General features: G+C 39.3%; 1 protein-coding gene across 3 annotated transcripts in view; it reads right to left on the reverse strand.

Moving 5' to 3' along the window:
- Positions 1–345: 345 nt before the first annotated feature.
- rarga (retinoic acid receptor gamma a) overlaps positions 346–24,463 on the reverse strand; it is a 53,461-nt gene continuing 29,343 nt past the window's right edge. For 2 of the 3 annotated variants that reach the window (XM_042751271.1, XM_042751272.1), the window contains exons 3-9: positions 8,607–8,755; positions 7,256–7,397; positions 5,582–5,745; positions 4,898–5,074; positions 4,589–4,793; positions 4,266–4,424; positions 346–2,448 (exon numbers count right to left, since the gene is read on the reverse strand). In XM_042751271.1, coding sequence (XP_042607205.1) covers positions 2,090–2,448; positions 4,266–4,424; positions 4,589–4,793; positions 4,898–5,074; positions 5,582–5,745; positions 7,256–7,397; positions 8,607–8,755 — 1,355 coding nt within the window. In that variant the 3' untranslated portion in view covers positions 346–2,089. Of the gene's footprint in view, positions 2,449–4,265; positions 4,425–4,588; positions 4,794–4,897; positions 5,075–5,581; positions 5,746–7,255; positions 7,398–8,606; positions 8,756–22,543; positions 23,024–24,463 lie in introns of those variants that run through there. The other variant, XM_042751273.1, reaches the window with a different exon arrangement.

Below are 24,463 nucleotides of genomic sequence, written 5' to 3' on the forward strand. Positions count from 1 at the left end.
CATAATCCAGTCAGATAGCTGTTAACAGACTTAAAGGCCCTTTCAAAACTTTAATTTAAATATGTATTTACACATTCGTAAATACACATTTTAAACACACATTTAAAAAGTTTTGAAAGGAGTTTCAGTGATTGGATGGACACATGAATAAAACTAGCCTATATTGTAATACATTTATACCTAATGTCTTCAATTTATGCCAGCTGTAATTTAACAAAGAAAAAAAATTATTACATGTAGGCTAATAAAGTACATAAATATGATTCCTAAATTTGATGATTCCAAAACAAAGTTCTTAAATCATATTCTAAATTCTAAATAGTAAATAAATGAATAACAGAGAGATTCTCAAAAAAAAAAGTTTATTGTGCCTCTTATTGTTTATATGGCTTTTTATATAACAGAATTTGTTGAACACGAACAAAGGACTGACAATACATTAGCCAAGTTTAGAGAACAAGAAAAATATGACGAAGAGTTAAAGTAATCTCAACATTCCACTTGCTATACATGTGGCTGTGGCGCAACTCTGAAGGAGAAGAGGTCAGTATGACAGCTCACACACTCTCTGACAGCACCACAGTGATGACATTCATGTAACAAAGTACTATACTACAGCTTATTCAGTGCAGCCATCCTCACATTCAACACACAGACACACACACGCGCACATCCACACACACAGCTGAATTCTGGTCATAGTTGTATTGCTTGACTGAGTCTGATACCTTTTAATGTTCAGTGGCACATGACCACCAAATTGCATACTGTGTGTTTTTGGCAATAAAATGGATTAGGTAACATTAGAAAAAGAACTCTATTTCTATAACGAAGATGAAAGTTCTGCAATGAATTTCTGTGTAAGATACGCACATTTATTTCAATTTGTGGTGACACTGCGAGATTTCTGAAACGTAACACATAAATATTGCCCGTTTCTAGGCTGCCCCCAGACAGCAAGTGTTTGGTCCTTACAGAGATGCCCTGAGTCTGATGTAGCATGCTTTTTAAAATGTGTGTGTGTGTGTGTGTGTGTGTGTGTGTGTGTGTGTGTGTGTGTGTGTGTGTGTTTGTGTGTCAGCACAGGTCTGCATTCCTGTATTTCATCGTGATACATGAGATTCAGAAAATTTGTCCAGATGCATTTGTGTAGTTATCCTGAAGAACCGTCTAGGCCGATGAGGTCAAAGTTAATTCCACTCGAGTGCTGCATAACTTCTGCCTGAGCACTCTGAATGAAACCGGTCCAGTATGACATCATATGCATGATGCAGAGACTTGAAGGTAATGGACATGTGGGTGTTTCTGTTTGGAGCTGGGCTCCCTGACAGGAGTTGAACCCTACAAGCTGCAAACTTTGGCACAGACACACCATTCAATTGGCAGCGAATCATGTGACGCAATGAAAGCCGATACGTAATGGCATTCCCCTAAAAACACGGATCATTCAACAGGAGATACCCAGCCACTGAACTGATTATCAATGACATCTAACGCTGAGCCAAAGTGCCCAAGAACCCAACCAAGCAGCTGGATAAAGACTCAGCAGAAGTCTGCCAGTTATAGCAATCCGATTATCTTTCTGTAAGTCTGCCCAGGAAAGCTATCCAAACAAAATATAACTAAGAAAATAGAATACAGGACAACAAAATATATAAAGGTATATATAGATATGTATGGGCTTATTCATAAAATGTAAAGAGAACAAACTATCTCAAGGCTGAAAAAGTCAAAATGATATTCGAAAGCGTCAACGACAACAGAAAAAGATTAGCATTTTCAGTTTTCATCCTGTATTTTCTTTTGAAAGACTTTTTTGAACCCGTTGAGAGTCAGCTGTTAATGGTATAAGTCCATTTGGCTTCTCCTTTTCAAAGCAAACAAACAAGTTTTATAAAAGCGGCCGTTATTTTGTCTGAAAAGCCAGCTGTTTTGTCTTTCGCCTTCCCTCTCGTTCTGCGGGAGAAGTCCTGAGAAGAGGTTTTATACGTGAGTTTCCTCAAATCGACTCACTGATGTCTCTCATCGTTGACCGAGTGGCCTGAGTTAGGAGTGTCTGTACAGGTAAGGCTGGAAGAAGAATGTTTCCTCACTGAGCTCTTCCTCCATGGCTCTTTCTGGACACGTCCACATTGGGTTCTTGGCCACCCCAGGCCTCTCCGTCGCTGTCTGTACCCCTCTCCTCCTCTCCGTCGTCGTCATCGTCGTCCTCCTCCTCTGGTGAAGGCTCGCTGCCGTTCTCCGTGGCCCAGCTGTCGTCCTCATCCTCCTGCTCTTTCTTCACAGTGAGCAGGGCCGGCGGAGGAGGAGCGGGCTGTTCGAGCTCGGGCTTCTTCTCTGTGGACTCGGCCTGGTCCTCGAAGGCCTCTGGGTTTTCCAGCATCTCTCGAATGAGAGGAGGCATGGGGCCTGGGATCTCCATCTTGAGAGTTATGGCTCGTTCTGCTCCTGTTGCACAAAAACAGTTGATTTCAGGACGATGTCATCTACATAATATGTAGACAGTGAAAGTCTATTCAAACTGATTTTGCCAATTTTGGGCATCAATGTTTAAGATTATACAGAAAACAGGTAATTTGATTTTTATTGTTTGCATTTATTGTACGATATTTAAATATACAGTACTGTTCAAAAGTTTGGGGTTAGTTTTTTTATGCTGTTTTTTGAATGTTCAATTCAGCACATAACTCTGAAAAAGGTATTATGGTTTCCACCAAAATACGTTTTCGACATTGATAATAATAAGAAATATTTCTTAAGCACCAAATCAGCATATTAGAATAAATTCTAAACAATTAAAGTAATGGCTGCTAAAAACCAAGCTTCAAATATAAAAAAAGAAAAAAGGAAATTTACAACCATAATAAAAATTCACAATAAAACAAAATGACAAATTTACTATCAAACAAAAAAAAAAAAATTAAATATAAACAAACATCAAAAAACAAACAAAAACACACACACACACACACATATATATATATATATATACACAGTACAGGTCAAAAGTTTGGAAACATTACTATTTTTAATGTTTTTGAAAGAAGTCTCTTCTGCTCATCAAGCCTGCATTTATTTGATCAAAAATACAGAAAAAACAGTAATATTGTGAAATATTATTACAACTTAAAATAATAGTTTTCTATCTGAATATACTTTAAAAAAATAATTTATTCCTGTGATGCAAAGCTGAATTTTCAGCATCATTACTCCAGCCTTCAGTGTCACATGTAACATCAGTCTATCACATGATCATTTAGAAATCATTCTAATATTCTGATATTATGAGTGTTGGAAACAGTTCTGCTGTCTAATATATTTGATGAATAAAAGGTTAAAAAGAACTGCATTTATTCAAAATAAAAAAAAAACTTCTAATAATATAATTCTATAATATATTTTCTTTACTATCACTTTTTATTTAACACATCCTAATAAAAGTATATTTTATTTAAAAAAAAAAGAAAAAAAAAAATTACTGACCCCAGATTACACCAGTAGTGTATATTGTTATTACAAAATATTTATATTTTAAAAACATAGCACTTTTTATTCATTAAAGTATCCTAAAAAAGTATCACATGTTCTGAAAAAAATATTAAGCAGCATGATAATGAATCATTATATTAGAATGATTTCTAAAGGATCATGTGATAATGATCCTAAAAATTCAGCTTTGCATCACAAAATAAATGATAATTTAAAGTATAATACATTTAAAAAACAATTATTTTATTGTAATAATATATCTATTACATGTTTTTTCTGTATTTTTGATCAAATAAATGCAGGCTTGATGAGCAGAAGAAACTTCTTTCAAAAACATTAAAAATAGTAATGTTTCCAAACTTTTGACCTGTACTGTATATACACACACACACATATACATCTGTTAAAATTGGCAGTGTATTTTGCATTAAAAATTAGTCATGAGTAATCTTTATTGTCAAAGGAGTTGTATTTTGCATTGAACCAAATCAAATCTTGTATTGTCAGATGCCTTGTATTTTGCATTGAAGCATGTGAATGATGGAGTGCATCTTGCTTTCACTCAAGTATGCAAACTTTTCTCAGAGACTCAGAAAATTTGCGTTGCCCTCTGTGTGAATATCATCGGTGCGCAAAAACACTGTCAGTAATGCTGCTCTTGGTTTGAATAGTTCACTAATGCATTTGAAAAAAAAAGAATTTGATTTTCATCAAGATTTAAATTTTGCAAATCAACCAGAGGTGATTTCCATGTATTTCCTGGCTAGTAAACTGACCCTTGGTGCTGATACCACGTAGGTCAGTGATCTTCATCAACATGCGAGGGAACATGTGAGGTTTGTTGGGTCGGCGGCGGCGTGCATAAATCTTCAGAGCTTCCAGAAGGGGCTCCTGCAGACGATCTACACGCTCAGGCTCCTCAAGATCCATTCGGTCTAGAGAGAAAGAGGTTAATATTAGTATCGTAGTACCATTTTTAGTGGTTTGGAGGTTAAAACCAATTCTGAATACTAGCTAAATATCTGTTCAATGTGTACATTTTTCCTGTTGCTTCATCTAGGTGGCAGCAGTGTTGCAACAAAATTGAATCATGTAATACCTCCACAAATGAGGCAGATGGCGCTGAGGAGGCCAGTCTCCGTATCGTCCATCTCAAGGGGCAGAAGCTGACCAGCAAAGGCAAACACCAGGTCAGTGAGCGGACCGAAGCCAGCATTATGCATCTGAGTCCGGTTGAGGGTCAGTCCATCTGAAAAGGTCATTGTGTCCTGCTCCGGTGTGTATCGCGTGCAGATTCGCAGCATCTGCAAGAGACACAGACATTTATGAGGCTAAGAATTATGTGAAAGTAATGAAGTAGATGCATGGTCTACATCAAGGTGAGATTCTTAAAGGAAGGCACACATACTAGAATGTCCAAGCAGGCTGATTTAAGGAGGGTGATCTGATCTGCGATGGTGAGGGTGGTGAAGCCCGGAAGGCGTTTGGCAAATTCCACAATTTTAATGATGCACTTGGTGGAGAGCTCACTGAATTTGTCCCATAGGCCCAGGTCCAGCTGAACCCGGTGATCTGAGCTTGAGTTCTGAGGAAGAGAAAAGGAGAAAAAAGGTTAATATGTGTGCAAAATAAATCATGTATTCATCCACATGTCATTCCAAACCCATATGGTTATTTATTCCAAGGAACACAAGGAGAAATTATGCAAAAAATGTGAATTCACATTCTTCAACTTTTGTAGAGTTGGAATACAGCACATGAATTATATTGACCACTTTAATGATAGTTTTATGGTTCTTTTTGTCATTTTGGAGCTTGATGGCCCCAGTGCTCATTTACTTTCATTATATCGAGAAGATTGTTCAGGAAATTCTTCAGAAAGAATTTCACAGAAGAAAAAGTCATACAGATTTGGAACATGAAGTTAAATAAATGACAATATTTATCTTTTGGGTGCACTGTTCCTTTTAATGATGTTTTCAATAATGGAGCTTGTTTATCACACTACATCTGACATGGTCGGTTTACACCGCTATAAATAAATTCCACATTCCATTGCTGAAAGATCTGCTCATTTTCAGAAAATACTCACTGTGGTGTATTTTCCCAGCTGGCAGAGTGAAGGGAAGGTCTCTTGATGTGCTTTGCTCACTTTGTTGACCAGCTCCTCCAGTTCCCCACTCAGCTCATAGCTCTCTGGTGGAACGACCTCATCCTTCACGTCCTTCTTTTTCTTATTTCGATCGTTGCGCACAGCTAAGAGTCACAAAGAGAGGCAGCTTAATAATTCTACAACGAGTTAGCTTCACTCACAATTTGTCAAACTATGATCTTAGTACTTGGATGCGCAACCTGGTGAAACTCTACAAAGTGATGTGCCAGATTTCGAGCTTAATTCCTTAGAATGTCTAACCTTGTACATTGCAACAATGTGTTTAATATACAATTATGTGGAACAGGATTTTAGCAACTCAGCAAAACCAAGTGACCAAAAAATGTTGTAATCTTGTAAAAACATGTCCAGGTTTCACATTTCACTCCAAAAATAAAATAAAATATATATATATTTTTCTATGATGCCTCTAATTACTGATTCTTATTTTTTAATACACAAATCATGTGTTTTAATCATGAATTAGGTACAATAAAATTACATATAATAAATACCACCATGGCATTTAAATAATATTAACATATAAAAATATATAACTGCAACAGAATACATGCTTAATTGTCATAAAAATGCCATTAAAATATGCTTGCATATTTACAAAAACAGTTTAATTGAATAATATTTATTTAAAATTTCTTTCTATAGATTTTGAGGGGATATATGGGCAGGAAATGTTCTTGACAGGATTTTTGCTTCATCTTGTCGCTTGTCACCTGTTTGAAAAATCTTCAAATGAACCCATTTATCACATGTTGCATTATCGCATGTTGCTTGGATAAGACACAGTGTTACTGTATGCCGAATTCCAATTGTAATCACTAATACATGGAAACTGACCTCAGATCAGTCTTCGTGGGGGTTTTTGGTGCGTCTGACCCAAGGGAGAGCAGCCCTGCCAACCCTACCACCCCCGCCCCCCTTCTCTCGCCCCCCTCCCATTCTTTCCTTCCTCTCAGGATATCCAGTTATAGCAAAAGCACAATGTGATCCTGGTCCCTACACACATCCCATACATATAAACGCACACATACATGTCCCAGCGGACACATAGAAGGCCAATGTGCCACTCTCCCTGTGACATCATCGCCGTGACCCTGGCAAATGAACAAACACATGCCCCAGACTCGCTCTTTCAACCTCGGGCTATTGTCTTTGTTACAACACAAATCTGTTAGTACCAAGTCATAAAGTGACTAGAGGAAGGGCTACCAAAGAAATCACACCTAGCGTTGATGTATTGATGTGGGTGAAACTTCAGACACGAAACCCATTTGTGAATATTCATATTGAGCTCTAACCTCCATGCTAACCAGCTTTATTGGTTTGTTTGAACTTTTATTTGTCTTCAAGTGTCTCAATCTGGCAGTTTACAGCTGTCTACAGTTTGTTTATGCCTCTGTGTCCTGACGCTCAAGTCTCACCACTCTAAATTTGTCTGTGTGTCTCTGGGTTGTATGTCTGTTTCACAGCTTCTAACCTATATCATCGTGTCCCCGTCTGTCTCCTGTCCCGTCTCTATATTTGTGTTTGTGTATGTGGGTCTTGGCCGAAGGCCAAGGAGCCCATGTGCCTGACAGAGGCCTGAACCCTCACCTTCCTTGGACATGCCAACCTCGAAGCACTTCTGCAGCCGGCAGTACTGGCAACGGTTGCGTGTGACCTTGTTAATCTGGCAGTTCTTGTCACGGTGGCAGGTGTACACCATGTTCTTCTGAATACTGCGACGGAAGAAACCCTGCAACAGACATCCAAGAGATAGCGATTAGGTCAGCTGAAGAGTAGGTCAACCACTTTCATTTCACTTACACAAGCTGTCAGTATATTGCTCAAAGTTGCTGATTCAGAACTGTTTTTGCTAATGATGTCATTTTGTTTTGTTATATAAAAGGATAGTCAAAAATCTGATAAGTGATGGCCCTTATACCTGTGACCACATATTAACTGAATTAATCTAAATATTGTTATTGTGCCAAATTGTATTATTACTTACGGCAGACGGCTTAGAACTGGGTTAATAAAACTAACCAAACCTGTTCACACAGGACATCTTCTTGTGTCCATTAAATTGTTTTTGTATGTAAACATGTGCTAGACAGTTTTTTCAGCATTTTGTGCCATGAAGGTCACATTTTTAAGATGCTGTGTCAAGTCAAAAATAGACAAGACACTTCTTTTTAAACACATCCTATGTTAACTGCCCCTTACTTAGTTAAATATTGTTTTTGTATTTCTTTCTTTCTTTCTTTTTTTATTACACACACAATATAGGACAATTAATATATTGGATGTTGGTATTTTTCATCATAATGCCACAGTTTTATATTGTTTTATGATGTTTGAAAGCAATAAGCTGCTTGAATCTTGGCCATAGTTGTATTTTACCACAGAGGTATATGGTACAACACATATTCAACCCTTTAAACACAGTAAAATTGCTGTATTGCATTGGTTCTCATTGCTTTAAAGGGACAGTTTACCCAAAAATTAACGGTTTAATTAAGTGTTTGGTTACCAGCATTCTTCAAAATAACTTTCAACAGTAGAAAGGAACTTATACAGGTTTGGAACAAGTGGAGGGTGAGTAAATGATAACAGAATTGTAATTTTTGGGCAAACAATCCCTTTAACATACTGTCCACATTACTTGGTGTCTCGTGTAGCTGATACTGCGCAACTGTATCCTTTTCAAGTGACCTTTTGTATGTTTTCATAAACATTTTTGCTCCCTGCACTACAAGTTCCTCAGTCAGTCTTAGCTTCATGGTGTTGACAGGAGCAAAAATACTTTTTAGTATTCAAGTATTTTTAACATGCCAGAGCTAAACCTCCATGTCTCTCTCTGTATTTTTCGCATTTTTGCCAAACGTCAAGACAAATTGTGTAACAGACTCATGAAGAACATGAGATTCGTCAGGCCACAGGCGATGGAAGTTCAGCTGTTTACCTTGCAGCCCTCACAAGAACTGACACCATAGTGGTACCCGGAAGACTTGTCCTGGCAGACGAAGCAGGGCTTGTAAACACGGGGCGGAGGTGGTGGAGAAGGGGAGCTAGGCACCATCTCCTCCGAACTGGTGCTCTGGGTCTCCACCGCTGAAGAGAAGAGAAAAGAAAACATTAGACGCTTCGTCTAATCACATCACTTCACACTATTTACACAACACAGGAGGATTTAATGAGAGGGAGATATTAAACGCCACATGGAGAGAAGAAAAGCTCCTACCGTGAACCTTTTAAACCATATCTGATTTCAAAGACCCACGAGGGCTTTGAAAACCATCATGATTCCTCGCTAAACCTTTTTCATGATGCCCTCGAACAGAAACACACAAGACGCTACCCATCACCGCTTTTTAAATCTGTTATTTTATGCGAAGCATCTGCCAACTAGGTAAAAGTCAAGTCTAGTTAACATGTCTGTTGAATTCATCTCCCTATAGCTCCACCCCCCTAACCCCCAGCCTACCCTGTCCTTAGGGGTCCAGGATTTTAAGGGATTAGGCTGTGGTGATTGACACGCAAAAGAAAAGAAAACACAAACAGTTTAACACTAGCAGAGAGATAAGCAGAGCTGATAAGACAGGTAGCTCATCTATGTCACAGCCCCACCCTGCGTTTGGCGTCTTGCACGCGGGACCGCCGACTGACATGGGACGAGTGTCTAATGTCTCACTAATTGTAATGTGAAGCCTTACTAACAGTAATGACTTGGGGTGTAACAATATCGTGGATGGTGACAATACGTATCGTCTATAATCCACCCAAAAAGAAAGTTTAGACAGAATTAATTTAGCAGCAAATATGGTAAACCTAAAAGGTCAAATAATTGAGCTTCCATGTTTATTAATTTTAATATTAATAAATTAAAATTAAACTACTTTTTAACTGTGATCATGTGTCTTACAAACAATAATAAAAAAAAATCAATTTTATTTCTATTTATATGTTTTTTTTTGGTTTTTGTTTTTTAGTATCATGAGAGATTGTCATGTAAAGAAACAAACTGTGACATGAGTGTATCGTTACTCCCCTAGTCATGACTTTGACATATCCCACCAGATTAAACCCTTTATTTCACCTTTGCACATGCCAAAGTCAACTTTTACCCTTGGTCGCTCCAAATTCAAACCCCCAGCCTTCACCCTTGCCATTCTTTGACACACAAACCCTATTTTTCTCTTGTTTCCCGGCCCTAAATTCCTCAGTGCAGTCCTGCTAGGTTTTAATAGAGGACCCTGCTCGTAAGCTAGGCCTATAAAGGTGGTCTCATGGCTGGACTGGAGGCCCCAGCCCGGCTGGTGGGGTCTTTATTAAGACTCAGACACCTCGGGCAGCCATTCACACCACCAGCTGTAGCCTGAGCTAGTAAAAAAAAGGCCCAATCATAAAAATAAAATAAAAAACAGGGAGGCTCCAAACGTCTAACTTTTATTGCCCCACCTTCTTCAACCACCTTCAATGGAAAGCCTAAACTTAACCTACAACCCCTCCCTCGCTGTCCCACCACAGGGTTCAGCAAAAACCACCAGCTTGGCCTTTTACAAGAGTTTGGAGACTTCAAAAGAAGAAAAGGGGGCATAAAAAGAGGAATTTGATAGAAAACAGAAAGAAAAAGACGAGGGTGGAGGGGTGAACGAGGAGAGGCAGATAGGCCCATTTAAGGTCGAGCTCACATACAGTAGGGCCTTCTGTTCACGGTCATGGTTACAAACAAATCGGTTATTCTTTAAGCGAGAGTAAGAAATGCAAAAGCTTTCTGAGAATATGATGTATAAAAAGGCTAACTGCATTTGAACAAGCAACGTGCATTGCATTTGTTTCTCAACTGTTGTGCAATGTCAAGTTAGTTGTTTTTTTAGTGGTCTACTTTGAAGTACGATAGAGGAATGTTATCAGAACAGGTTCCAGTTTAGTTTAGAAATCAACTGATACAAATTTTCTGTGCCGAAACGGATATCCGATTATTTAGAATCTTCATATTAACATGTTTTCCATGTTTCAAAGTAAAATTACTTGAATTAACAGAATACTGGACATTAAATCAAGATTTCTTGTTTTGGATGTTCTTAATGCCCATTAACTAAATTCTGAAAATCACTCAATGATTTGAGTAACAGGATATAATCAGCGCTGATCATTGGCCGTTTTTGTATGTACAACAGCGTCAATAATTACTAGCCGTTAATAGCCATTGCAGATTATTAGCCGATATATCTGTGTGTTGAGAGCACTAATTAGCAAATTACCATTAAAATAAGAAAAAAAAGTATTTAACAGAAGAACTAACGGAAAAAGGTTATCAAACATAATAGGTCACATTAAAGTTATAATTCTTGCATAAACCCCAAACATGTATGCTATCACAACACATACGTGTTTTGAATACTAAGTATACGCTTTGAACTAAATGTTGCACACCAGGAACAATGCTCTCCACTGAACCTAGCTTGAACTCATTTGTTTATATAGCAATACTGGCAATATGCTGGTAATGACAAGCGCCTGAAAAGGATCGCAAACTGCATGTGGCGTGAAGAAACAGCTAATGATTGACACCATCTGAGTAGCTGAGAGTAAAAAGAATGGGAGGGGGGAGATGGACAAAAATTTATCAGGATCTCTCAACAACCCGAGACGGTTCCTGCCGTAAAAACCCCGGTCGCTTTCCCTCCCTCTAACACCTCTTCCCAAATATCAGTCAACACTTCTCCCGGGGTGCACAATGGGATGGGTTCTTATGTCAGCCTGGAGGCCCTCTCTGTGTCCCCTCTGCTAAGCTCTCCTCTGTTTGGGAAACAAAGCGCTCTGAAATGAGAGGCCTCCTTATCAGCTCTCCAGCCAGGGACTTGATTTGCATCACAATGCGAAGGCAGAGGGTGGATGGCTGCTTATGGAGAGACAGGTAGAAGCCGACTGCAGTTATCAGTAGACACTGTTCATTTCCTGCCTGGTATTGTGTTTCTGTCCTGAACTGTCCTCTGTACACAAGTATTCCAGGTGGACCGTCCTATGCTAATCCCAGTGTCAACCCAGACAAAGTGCCCCTGTGGTAGGAAAATGTCCATATCTACAAGCAGAAACACAGTACACACCAGGGAAAAGTAAATGCACAAATGCAAAAAAATGTAAAGATAAGTAAATATACAAACACACACAATGATCCAATACATTTAAAATATTTATATTATTAAAAATATTATTATTAAAAATATATTTATTCAAATTATTAACATTAATTTATTATTATTAAAATATATGTAAACCATTAATTTATTATTAAAATATATTTGTAATATTCAAATTATTAACATTAACATTTATTACATCAAAATATGTAAAATATTAAAGTAAACAATTTAAGTATTTCATCTTTATTAATAAACTTTCAACTCTAAAATTAATACAATTAAAACAATTCAAATAAATAAACCATCAACACTAAAAAAAATACAACCAAAAAAAGAGTTAACAAAATAAATATGATCAATAGCATCCATATTTAAGTGAGATATAGTGTCAATGCCCACAATGCGACTTTGGTAACACAATAAGAGATATAGTGTCAATGCCCACAATGCGGTGCACATAAACATGCGTGCATACTATAAACATCATTGTTGCTGAAAAAAAAAGTGGTATAGGTTCAAACCCATTTCCTGAAGAACTGACTTTGGTAACACAATAAACAAGTAGTGCAAACAAATCAGGCCACATGGGTAACAGGAAGTGAGCTGTGACCTTGAGTTTCTTTATTTTGGTTCAGAATGACAGTATAAAAATCAACAATAAAACAACAAAAAAAGGACAAAAAATAAGAAGTTTCAGCTTCATGTGTTTTAAGTGTTGCAACACTACTTTTTGCTGAGCAGCATATGACGCATTGGCTGCGGAACAACTATTCTTTCACAATAGAAGAGTAGATTTTGTGTACGTGACTGGGTGTGATTGAATCTTCAGTGGAGCTCTGTTCCCAAATCTAGTCTTGGCATGTGAGCGTGTGTGTGTTCAGTTCTGCATGGGCGCTCGTCCAACGAGTGTCTCTAAAGACTCCCATTTGATTTGCAAATATAGTTCTCTGCGTCTCAATTCCTCTTAAGTATTTCAGCGTGTTGGGCGTGTATTTGCGTGTCGCTTGCTTTGCATTTCTCAGAACATAATCTTGCTTCCCTCCACTGAAAGCTTCATGATTTCGCCTTCGCCTCATATTACAGCCCCATACTGGTGAGTAGGGTGGACTGACTGCTTTGTTGTGCATGCAGCCAGTGTGGCAGACGGGCCACAGATTGTCCAGGTTTTTTGGAGCGGTGTGATTGATAGACTGACTGGCAGGGCCCCCCTCTCTCTTTCCGAGCGGTGACTGATGGGCAAGGACACACAGCCCTCCTCTGGCTGCCAACTTCATGATGAGGGGAACCGACCATGGCTCTATCTCTGTCTCTGTGTCTCATTGCCCACGGCTTCCTGCCTGCAGCCAGATCCTCCTCACATGCTGTTGTCATCGTACCACCTCATACTACACAACCCCATTTCCTTCCTCTCCACTGCATCACTGTCTCTTTCCGCTGGATGTATTCTCACTGATTGCAGGCTTTATCTTACTGAAAGCTGTTTTTCGACATTCGTAAATTCACATATTGCAGCGAGAGTAAAAATGTTGCTGTATTGAGAGAAACAATCACTAAAACAAAGAGTCAAACTAATACCAGATACTATTTTGTAAATACTTGGCAAATTTACAAACTAAAAAAATCCTGAAAAAAAGTAAACAAGCTGAAAATAAAATAAAATAAAATAAAATAAAATAAAATAAAATAAAATTTTCACATACTGGGAGGAACAATAATTAAAATGAAGATGTGAACACTTTGCAGATACTATATTGCTATTTACATAACAAATTTACTTTAAAAAAACCAATGTTAATGGTAAAAATACTATTTTTCAACACACACACACACGAAAAAACATCAACGCACTAAGCCACAAAATAAATAAATAAATAAAAGTGGATAATTGCTTGTAAAATAAAATAAAATAAAATAATAAAGATCCAATATCATCAGACAGTTATCAATTTATCAACTCTAATATTTATCAATCTCTAATATCAGACAATAACTGATATAATGTGCACCCCTAATTAAAAACTTTAATTTAGGAGTTGACCTACCTCCTAAAATTACTTCAGGAGGCCAGTTTAAAAACAATGTCTCTGCACCACAGATGCAGTGCAAAAGGAGTGTTAAGTTACAGGGCTGAGAGGTGTGCATGCTTTCATTAAAGGTGCTGAGCAGTAGCAGTTGCTGTCAACAGCTGTCTGAGAGCTCATTACCTGATCTCCCCCTCCTCTCCTCCCATTTTTCTACTTTTTATCCCTGCCTCTCATGCAATCCATCCCAGGCCTGTAAAAAAGGAGGAGTCCTTCCTTTTGCAGTAAGGCCCTTTCTGAAAGGAAGCCCTGTGATAAAACTGGGCTGCCGTCCAAGAGATGGCTCAGAGCAAAAGACAGAAAAAGAGAGAAAGACTTACATACAGCCCAGACTGGACAAGACTGAAGGAATTTACACCCTCATGTCATAACCAGCACACAGGCATCAATACATACATGAACACATACAGTTATCGTTCTCAGTCATGGAGTCGGCCAGCAATAGGTCTTCCGTAGGTCGGCCCCATCACGCAAGGTGAACAAAAGGGCAACAGGTATGAGCAGACTTAATGGCTGGATCTGTCTGAAAAGGTTAGTTCACCCAAAAATGAAGTATCTGTCATCATTTACTCACCATCAAGTCAGTCCAAACCTGTATGACTGGAACAGCAAAAGAATAATTTGAAAAATGTCTCTGTTTTTTGTGTCCAGTGAAAGTCAATGTGGTACAATGTTGCTTTAGAATCCATTAACTTTCAGCTTACGAAATGTTTTATATAGAAGAAAAAAAATAATAGAGGTTTGAAACAATGTGAGGGTAAATGAGGTCACATTGACTGTTGCTCTGAGAAATGGAGCCATTCCAATAGGAATCTGCGCAATTGGGAGTTGCAAAATGCAGGTTTTGCTTATTTTCAAGTTGGTCACGTGATTTTCAGACATTGACCAACAGGAAGTTGCTTGGTTTGACAGTGACTTCTATGTAGGAAATGCTTCCTACCTCTCTATGCTGACAGCAGACAATGGACCCTTTTTTGCTTGCAAAAATATATGCTGTAGTTCTGCTAATATGGCCACAGTAAATGATTTTTGGATCAACTATCCATTTAAAGTTAAACTACCCTCAATCTCCAACATCTAATAGACCCGAGGCATGTCTGGATGAAGGTGAGCCAGCATTTGGCCTGAATGACCCCTGAATGAGTGGCACTAACACATCAATGGACACTTGAGTCCTTCCTGGATTACAGGCAATCAGACACCCTCTTAACTATGGCTTACACAGATACTGTTCTCTCCATTACCAAAGGTGTCTTTTTTCTGCTCTGGTAACCAGAAGGTTGCTGATTTAACTCCATTGATCTTCATTGGATCCATCATGCCCTTGAGCAAGTCATTTACCCTTGGGTTGCTCCAGGGGCTTGTCTCTATAATAAATGTAATTTGCAATATGTAAGCTGCTCTAGATAAAAGTGTCCACTGAAAGACTATTAAATTAAAAATAAAGTTTTCAATTAGAAACAAAATGGTTTTTATAGCCCAAAGCCATAGGGAAAACCTCCACAAAGACCTTTTCAATTCCCTAGCTCTTTAGAAAGTCATCTATTCAGTGGTTCTACACAGAAACTAGAACCTGCTGGTACCTTTCTGCAAGAAACAGTTCTGCAAAAGAACAATTCAAGAGTTTATTGACAGAAAGCTTTTGTGTAGTGCAAAACAAGGCCCATTTAGTAAACCTTTTAAGGGACTTGTGTCCTATTCCTCTAGTAGGATTCTATCCAAACTAGACAGTGAGGGGTAATCAGAGCACAAAGACCGGGAATGAAGGCCTGATTCAGAGAAGACAGATTTCTGGTACAGACATCCAAATTTGCAACTCCACTGAATCTCCAGCTCCCCCACCAGGCTTCATCTGTCCTGTCAACCCCTGAGTGAGAGTGTCTCCTCTAATTCCTCTCCACTCCAATGGCTGGATGCGTCCTCCATGGACACAACCATTGATCAAGCCAACAGGCAGCGAGACAGCCTCATCTACCCATTATCTTTGATCTTCTGGCTCTCGCCATCTGTCTGCGCTCACCTGCTTTAAGACGGGCAACTTAGCTTGAGTCACAGCCTGAAGTGTCTCTCGACTTGGGACTGGGGCGGGACTCGGGACCTTATTGCTTCCTTCCCCAAACAATAGAAACCACAAAAGAAGAAGCAGCCGAATTTTGAAAGCTGACACCTTAATTCTGTAAAATAAAGTGCAGATCTGTTTGACTCGCTTGCATCTCATCTAACTGTCATTAGTTAGAAACTGCATGAGCTCAAAGGCAAACTTTGCTTTGCATAAGGAGAGGACACAATGGAGTTGTGGCTTCCTGCTGTTTGTGTGATTTGTGGTCGATGCTTATAGTAGCTGCGGGTCTCTTGTGTATAAATACTCGTTCTTTCATCAGTTCAACAGCCTGGCACAGATCTGTTCTTTCTAATGGCACAAGGGCGAGTCTGTGAGAAACTTCTGCTTTGACTATAGGGGAAATTACAATATGATGTGTGCATACGTGAGCGGAATTTTTCACTTTAGTGTGGCATCACGCCTTCAGCGACTGCCCAAGATGTTAGGGTGTGGATGGGCACATTTCGTGGAAACTGGCAATTGCAAAGTTTCAAAACAATACTGCGTGCGGTTTGATGTACTCTCGTAACACCCAGAGAGTAACAGACAGTGCTCAGCCCTTTAGGAAGTCACCTTGAGAGACAACTCCAACCCCATCATATTGACTAAACCACAATATGCTTTTTATTTAGAGCCAACACAGCTTTTCTAAATGGAGCGTAGACCAGCCAAGCCATAGACACCATCCACCAGACAGACGGTGTCGTTCGTGCTCATTCTGAACACTGCGCTTCTGAGTCTTTAGACAGCAGATGATCGTTTAAAAAGATGGATGTGTGGGGGTAAAGTACAGATGGTCTTCCCTAACAAGCATCCTTGGGCCCTTGTATCCATTCATCTTTTATGGCTGATTTAGGATGGCCTCCATCTACACACACAAAATGTAAAATATATGTACGTTTTCATATTATATGACTTGTACTATTATTTTACTATTAAGAAAATGTGTCTCTCTCTCTATAAAGTAAAAAAAAAATCTAAAAATACACACACACACACACACACACACACACACATACATTATATATATATATATATATATATATATATATATATATATGATGATGATGAGACAGCTAGGCTTGTCTTAAAATATCAGAGAGAAATGGCAATTTATGTCATATATATATAAATATAAAGGCGCAACTTCTTTCTGGGAGTTTTACCGCACTGACAGTTTGAGCATGCTAAACCACAGCTCACACTCAGCACATGAAAATCTCAGAGAAATCTTAATTCCCCTTTAAAGCAATACCACTAAAAATACCAGAGAGGAGAAAAAAACTCTACATCAACTAGTTGGTTGGTGGATGACTTGCTGACCATCCCTCCCCTTCGTACAACAGGATGTTTTTCGTGACAAGAGCTGCAAGATTATCAGTGACATGAGACCACTGATAAAATCAGTCTGAAAGTATTGTTTTATCTTTGTAGGTTTCACAGCAATAATATGCAGATTTTTAAAGAATCAAAAAGCATGGAGGTAACATTAAACACTGAAACATGCACCAGATCTTAGCGCCAGCAATACAACAAGATACCAGAATCAATGTCTTCTGAGACGCATCGTCTCATCAACAGTGCTGCAATCCTTCAACCTGATTCTCATTTTAGATAAAACCAATGATTGACTGATGGGGAGTTCCTGCGGCCCAGCTGCAGACAAGCATAGTGGGGGTTTGAGCTATATTTCGCCTCACATTTTCACATAACAGTGAGCGCTAGTAACGATGGAGCCAAGCCGTCAGTCAACAACACACTGGTAACAGAACTTCTCCCCTCACACTGAGATCACACATGGTTTCAGACTGACAAAGATCCTGCCAACGCCTCGCCCCCAGAGAGAAACTGCCAACCAGGCACTGGAGCTCTCAGTAAACATCCACTAAGTCATCAGACAAAAGGGAGGTGATGGCCAAACTATGACAGCCATTGAGCCTCACCCAGAGTTTTCAATCCCATGATGCCTGGCCTTGTTTGTGTCTTTCAGAGACCCATGAAAGTGAAGTGGAAAGATTAGCTAATTAGCAATGCTTCCTGAATAGATGTGAGACAAATTTGGAGTGTCCAATGAGTTTTTCGGCTTGCCCGTCGCGATGGTTCTGAAATCTACAACAAGGTGCAAAGAACTCGCCTAATAGTCTAAACCAAACAGAACCATGTGCATGTTTTGGTTCTATCAATTGCACCATCTGATCATTTCACAGTCGGTCTAAAATTCGCCCATCCTTCAAGCAGTGCAAAACAGTCATTGTTGCTGTTCCATGAGATGCGGATCTTTCTTATTTACGGTTCCTTGACCCTGCCAGGATATTATAAACTGCCCAAACAGCAGCAAATGGATTTCAGCGGCAGACTGTAGAATCTCAGTGGCCGCGTCAGCCCTCCTCTTTTGGGTTTTCCTTCAACTCCCTCTTAGAGTTCAACGGCCATCCATAAACATCTACTGCACCACGTTTAAATCAGCAAAATGCACTGAAACACCTTATGCATACTTCACAGATGCAAACGCACAAAATACAAGCAGACTTGACTTGCAGCATCCAAAACGACTGATTTTAGTGTTACATATTTAATTTATTTAGACAAAATATTATGACATTTAAATATCAGCCATTCATCAGTTATCAGCTATAACATGAAAATAACTCTAGGCTTATCAGTCAGAATTTTAATATCATTGCAGCCTTTATTTGTAAGGTTGACAACCCACACTGGGTTAGAATGTGCTTGCAATGAAGTGCAAGATTGAAGAGCACAAGTTTTAAGAAGTAAAAATATTATTCACAGCTTCTTTAACATTAATAGAATATCTCTCTATTGTTGGACTGGGAGGCAATCAGTGTGAATCCCTCACTGCCAACCACTTTTCCCTTTTTCCTTCAACATACACACATGCTGAGACACACACACACACACACACACACACACACACACAGACACACACACACACACACACACTCTCTCTCTCTCTCTCTCTCTCACACACACACACACACACACACACACACAGACACACACACACACACACACTCTCTCTCTCTCTTTCAAGCATCGAATCAATCAAGTATCGTTTTTTATTCCCCTGCCTTGCCTGGCAATCTAATCTTTTAATTGAATCTTTTTGTAATTATAACGAAATAATTGAGGACTTCCATTAAAACAAAAAATGAGATCGGGCTGCGTGTGACAGCGGACACAGGAAGCCCTCATTTCCCTGTCTTTCACGCAGAGCTCTGTTTCAGAGAGCTTATCAGACTCTGATGTGGACAGCACACTTTGCAGAAAACAATGGCGTGTGTGTATGAGCCCAAATGATCAGGACAGGAAGACGATCCCGGATTCTAGTCCTTATTTTAATGAAGCAAAAACCCACCATTTAATCCAAAAAACAAAAACTTTCTAACAGTCTAACAAAGCTGTGAACTTATAGTGTTACACATCATGAGCAACCTCTTAGCAATAAAAAGGGAAATTAAGAACACTACAGAGAAACGTGATGATATCTTTCTTATGTACAAATTACTAAATCACCTGCATGCTTCCTTTTTTTAAACATATGGCTCAATAGGGCCCTGGTGCTGCAAGGATTGCTCAATAAAAAAGCTCTTTCAGCTCTCTTCCTTTTCAGGGATGGAACAAGAGCAGCTCACATAGTCAAGAGAGCTGACATTGGCCCATGCAAAGCCTCTCCATAACCTCTGACATTGAATTTAAAAAAACTGCAAAGGTCTTGAACTGCTGCACATAAAAGCAGGAAAGACTGGCCACACTGACAGTGGGCTGGGATTCTCTCGCTCTCGGCAGCAGGGGGGTTTGTGAATGGTGTAGGGCAAGCCACTACAAACCAAAAAACTGGTACATTTTAGTCACGTGGTGAAAATAAAAGCAAAACATCTAAATGTAATCCACAAATGTACATTCAGCACTTCAAAAACACACAAGGTGTTCAAACATTCAATAGAGTAATATCGTGAAATATTACTGCAATGTAAAACAACTTAAAATGCAATTTGGGATGGAAAAGCGCAATTTTCAACAGCCATTACTCCAGTCTTAAGTGTCACATGAGCCTTTAGAAATCATTTGGTGCTCAAAAAAAATTTTATTTGTTGAATAATTTTTCAAATCAGTTACGCTGCTTAATATTTTCATTTAAACAATGACTACATTTATACAATAAACATACTTACTATTATTTTTGATCAATGTAAATTCATTTTAAATAAAAAATGTTTAGTCTTTACTGAAACTTTTGTTCAATTTAATGCATCCTTGTATGTAAATATATTAGGGCTGTCAAATGATTAATCACGATTAATCACATCCAAAATAAAAGTTTTGTTTACATAATATATGTATATGTACAGGTTATATTTATTATGTATATATAAATTACACACACATAAATTATATATTTAGAAAATATTTACATGTATATACATTTATATATTTATATTCTTATATTTTATATTATATATAAATATATTTTAATATATAAACATAACATATTCTTCTTAAATATATACATGCATGTGTGTGTATTTATATATACATAATAAATATACAAAGTATACACACATATATTATGTAAACAAAACTTTTATTTTGGATGTGATTAAGCGTGATTAATCATTTGACAGCCCTAAAAAAAAAATATATATATATATATATATATATATATATTTGACCCTAAACTCTTAACACTGGTGTAGAGTCACATGACCAGCACAATCCAGAATATTTATAGAGTTTATGAGGACATCAGGCAGAAACAGAAACAGACATCACTTTGCCTAGAGCCAAGAAAAGGTACTTGTGGGCTAAAATTCAATAAACTGTAAAAAAAAAAAAAAAAAAAAAAAAAGTACCAGATGCAGAAAAACAATTTTTATGAGAAGGAAACTTCCTTATTACAGATTACTAAATAAAAATGCCAAAATCTCATACGTTAAGTCATGGTGTTAATGTTGCTGATGCAGGTTCGAGTCTTGGCCTGCAATGTGTCCCCACCCCCTCTCTGCTGCTCTCTAATCAAATAAAGACACAAAAAAGCTGTAACTTTAAGAGACAGTGAGACAAATTTAACTCTTAGAGAAGTTTACCCACAATGCATTGCCACTGGCCTGCCCCTAATGAAATACTGGCCTAAACACTGATTAAACTGGTCTAAGGGGACAATGAAGAGCAACAACTGTGTGTATCCTGTGGTCGGATAGGCCGGTCTTGTTTACAGAGGTTACTGGGCATGGTGGCTTGTAACAGTACACCGCTCCTGTTCTTCCCCGAGGGCAGCGGGATCTGTCCGATTGCCTCTCAATCTCTGCTGTTTCCTGGAACCAGGAAGGAACAGAATTCGAGAAGCAGCAGTGGTGCAATCGGAGGACTCATTTTCCAACATGGGCCCTGATCGTGTGCTTGTGTAGCGTTGGTGAGACATGACTGATTAAATAAACAGATTTCATCTTGTTATCATCAGGGCCCTGGCCAAGGAGAAGAGGCATTATGGACCTCCCACCCTCCCCTCCCCTCCGGGTCGAGCTCAGACAGGGCATCTGTCTTCATTAAAGAGAACCCAGTGTGGCTGACAGCCACTGAAACGTTGGTGTCTTTCACGATTAATGAAGACAGATGAGTCGCCCTCAGAGGCCGAGAAGGAGGAACAAAAAGCAGAAGCTTCAACAAATACAAATGGAAAACAGCAAGAGCGCCGTGCATTTTGGGAAAAGGGTAACGGGGATGATTACCGAACTGGACATTTGAGTTTTTTTCTCAGTTCTCTCATCAAGTTCAAACTGATCCCTTAAGAAAATGAACCTGAGTTTTGTCTATGATAAAGCATGATTGTTTTTAAAGCCAAAGGCTGTTTAAGGTCTGGAACAGAAGAAGGAAAAATAAAATAGTTGAAACAGAGACAGAGAATAAAAAAGGGAGAAAATCGAAGAGCGGTCGTGGTCTTCTAGCTCTTTGTGAACTTTCCACTCAGTGTATTTACGCCAATTCCTTACTATTTATTTAATGCCATTTGCAATTTGGCTTCCTGTCAGAGTCTAATCACCCAATCCGTTTTCCAATTCCAGTTTCATCAGTGACACATACTTGAGTAATGTCCCTCTCGTTTTTTCACTTTTACGCTTGTTTGATGCTGTTGTGTGGGCCGAGCCGTGGTCAGGCATGCTGGGATACCAGAGCTGTCAGGCGCAATTGTGAAGTGAAGAAGACAAATGCAATCTGCATGACTGAAATTATAGCAAAGTGTCAGGTTCCCCCCACCCACTTCTCTCTCCCTCTCTTTCTCTCTCTTTCTCAAACACTCTTTCTTTCATCTCTCCCTCTCGCATTACTTCCTTTCTGTTTAACTTTTCATCAACCGACAAGGTCAAAAATCAGGTTACCCACACCATTAGTGAAAACAGACTCTGCTCGTGACAATCGTGGAAACCGATCGACTCAAACAGTCTATAAAACACACAAATGCAGCTTGACGAATGCAGCTTGAGTGGTTCGTTTGGCACCGAGCGTCCTGTGGTCAACGCGAGGCCCCTTTAAAAGAATAAGAAAAGGCACTTACAGCGTACGCTGGCCGTCCCCGTCCAAGCAAAAGGGTCCAGTCCTGCGTAGAAGGGGCTCGCCTTCCGAAGCATGCATGCACCCCGGTTGGTGACATCGTAGAGTTGGCGGGGACCCATGCCCAGAGCCTCCATACAGTCGAACATGCTGCGTCCCCGTCGCCCACCCGCCTCTGAACACCTCGCGTCACCAAAAAAAACAAAACAATAACAACACCAGCAGCTACGACAGCGCTAAATCCCCAGCTGGAATTCCTCTAGTCAGGATATACGTGCTGCCTGATCCCGCTGGTTTTGCTCTTGTAAGCGTTTCCTCTCTCTCTCTCTGTCACGCTGCTTGTTTCTCTTTCCCTCTCCGGCTGATCTGCGGTGCTGGTTGCTCAGGGTGAGCTGCTCCTAGCGTGTTGTAACAGACCTAAATAACAGCCCCACATAGCACTCGGGGCTCTCAGACACACTGGAGCGAACCAACTGCCTTAGTCCTGCGCACACAGAGGGGGGTGGAGAGAGGGGGGGGGGGGGTGAGAGAGAGAGGGTTAAGCGAGAGAGAGAGAGAGAGAGAGAGAGAGGGCCACAGGGAGGGGCCACAGTGTGTGTTTGTGTGTTTGCATTGCCAGCTCTGATCTGGTTAGAGGACAAACTTTTATTTGATTCTCTCTGGCCTCTTTTTGTCTCTTTTGTGATTCATATTTCAGCACGCACTGCACACAAACACGCTCTCTCGCTTTGCGCACCTCCCCCTTTTTCCCTTGCAGTACATATGAGACATCCACCCCCCCCGGAACCCGTCCCTCAGCCCCGTCTCTAATCATAACCACATTAAAGTCCAGAGCGAGCAAGCAAAAGAGAGAGAGAGGGAGAGCATTGTGCAAGCAGCAGATGCCAGGGAAAAATTCTCGCCTTTGTCTCCACAAAAACAGAGTAAATGACTGATGGTCGCTGCTGTCTCTAGCTCATTAAGTATGTGGCGAATATTCAAAGCCCCCTCTGGCCCTCATAGAAGCTTTTAAAAGAGGAACTTTATTCAGTTGCATGGGGAGAATCCATGCGCTAGAGGACGCCAAGCAGGAGACCAACAGGAAGATGAACTTGAGAAGGAATGTCAGGGCTTGTCTTCACACTTGCGACCAAGACATGATGAATTTGAGTCCTTTCCCATGGGCTACAGTCAGTGGATGGCGTATTTCATTTGACGTGCGTGAAAATGAGGCTGTGAGGGGTAGAAGCATACAGTCGGTTAAATGTAAGACTAATGTGTACACTGAACACGCTTGCTTAGCTGACCAAGTACAAAAATGTGTACTTTTTAATATATATTCAGAGGATAAAAAAAACTGGGAAACATGGTTGAGGAAATTAGACATGACCAGTCCCAGAGGGAATCTATGGACTTGACAGCATTATCAAATTAGTCAAATATTTATTAAACAAGGATGCAATCCGATTCTAATTCTAATGAGTAATTCTAATGAGCTCTCTACAGAGTTCTGCTCAGCTTCTAAATGTGTGCCTGGATATGACTTAGGACCTTGAATGGACTGTACATCTATCTCTCACACCCTCATTATCATTTGCGAATAATGAAATATGATGTCTACCCTGACAATAGTCTACCAGTTCAGCAGCACAACAGCAAATTTAGAGATAACCAGACAACTGTATGACTTTTTGCCAAACAACCTTAGCTGATTTCCTTGTCTGCCCCCCCAAAAAAAACAGTTAAGTAAATGAATAAATAAGTAAAACAAAACAATAGATTTTATATATATAAATATATATATATATATATAGTCACAGTAAAGTCTATCAAATAAAGTGTATTTCTATTCCTTACAGCCTCTTGATAAATAGAAATTAATTAATTAATGAATAAACAAAGTATTTCTATTCCTTACAGCCTCTTGATAAATAGAAATTAATTA

This window comes from Cyprinus carpio, chromosome B23 (assembly GCF_018340385.1).
Source record: "Cyprinus carpio isolate SPL01 chromosome B23, ASM1834038v1, whole genome shotgun sequence".
In the NCBI taxonomy this organism is placed as follows: Eukaryota; Metazoa; Chordata; class Actinopteri; order Cypriniformes; family Cyprinidae; genus Cyprinus; species Cyprinus carpio.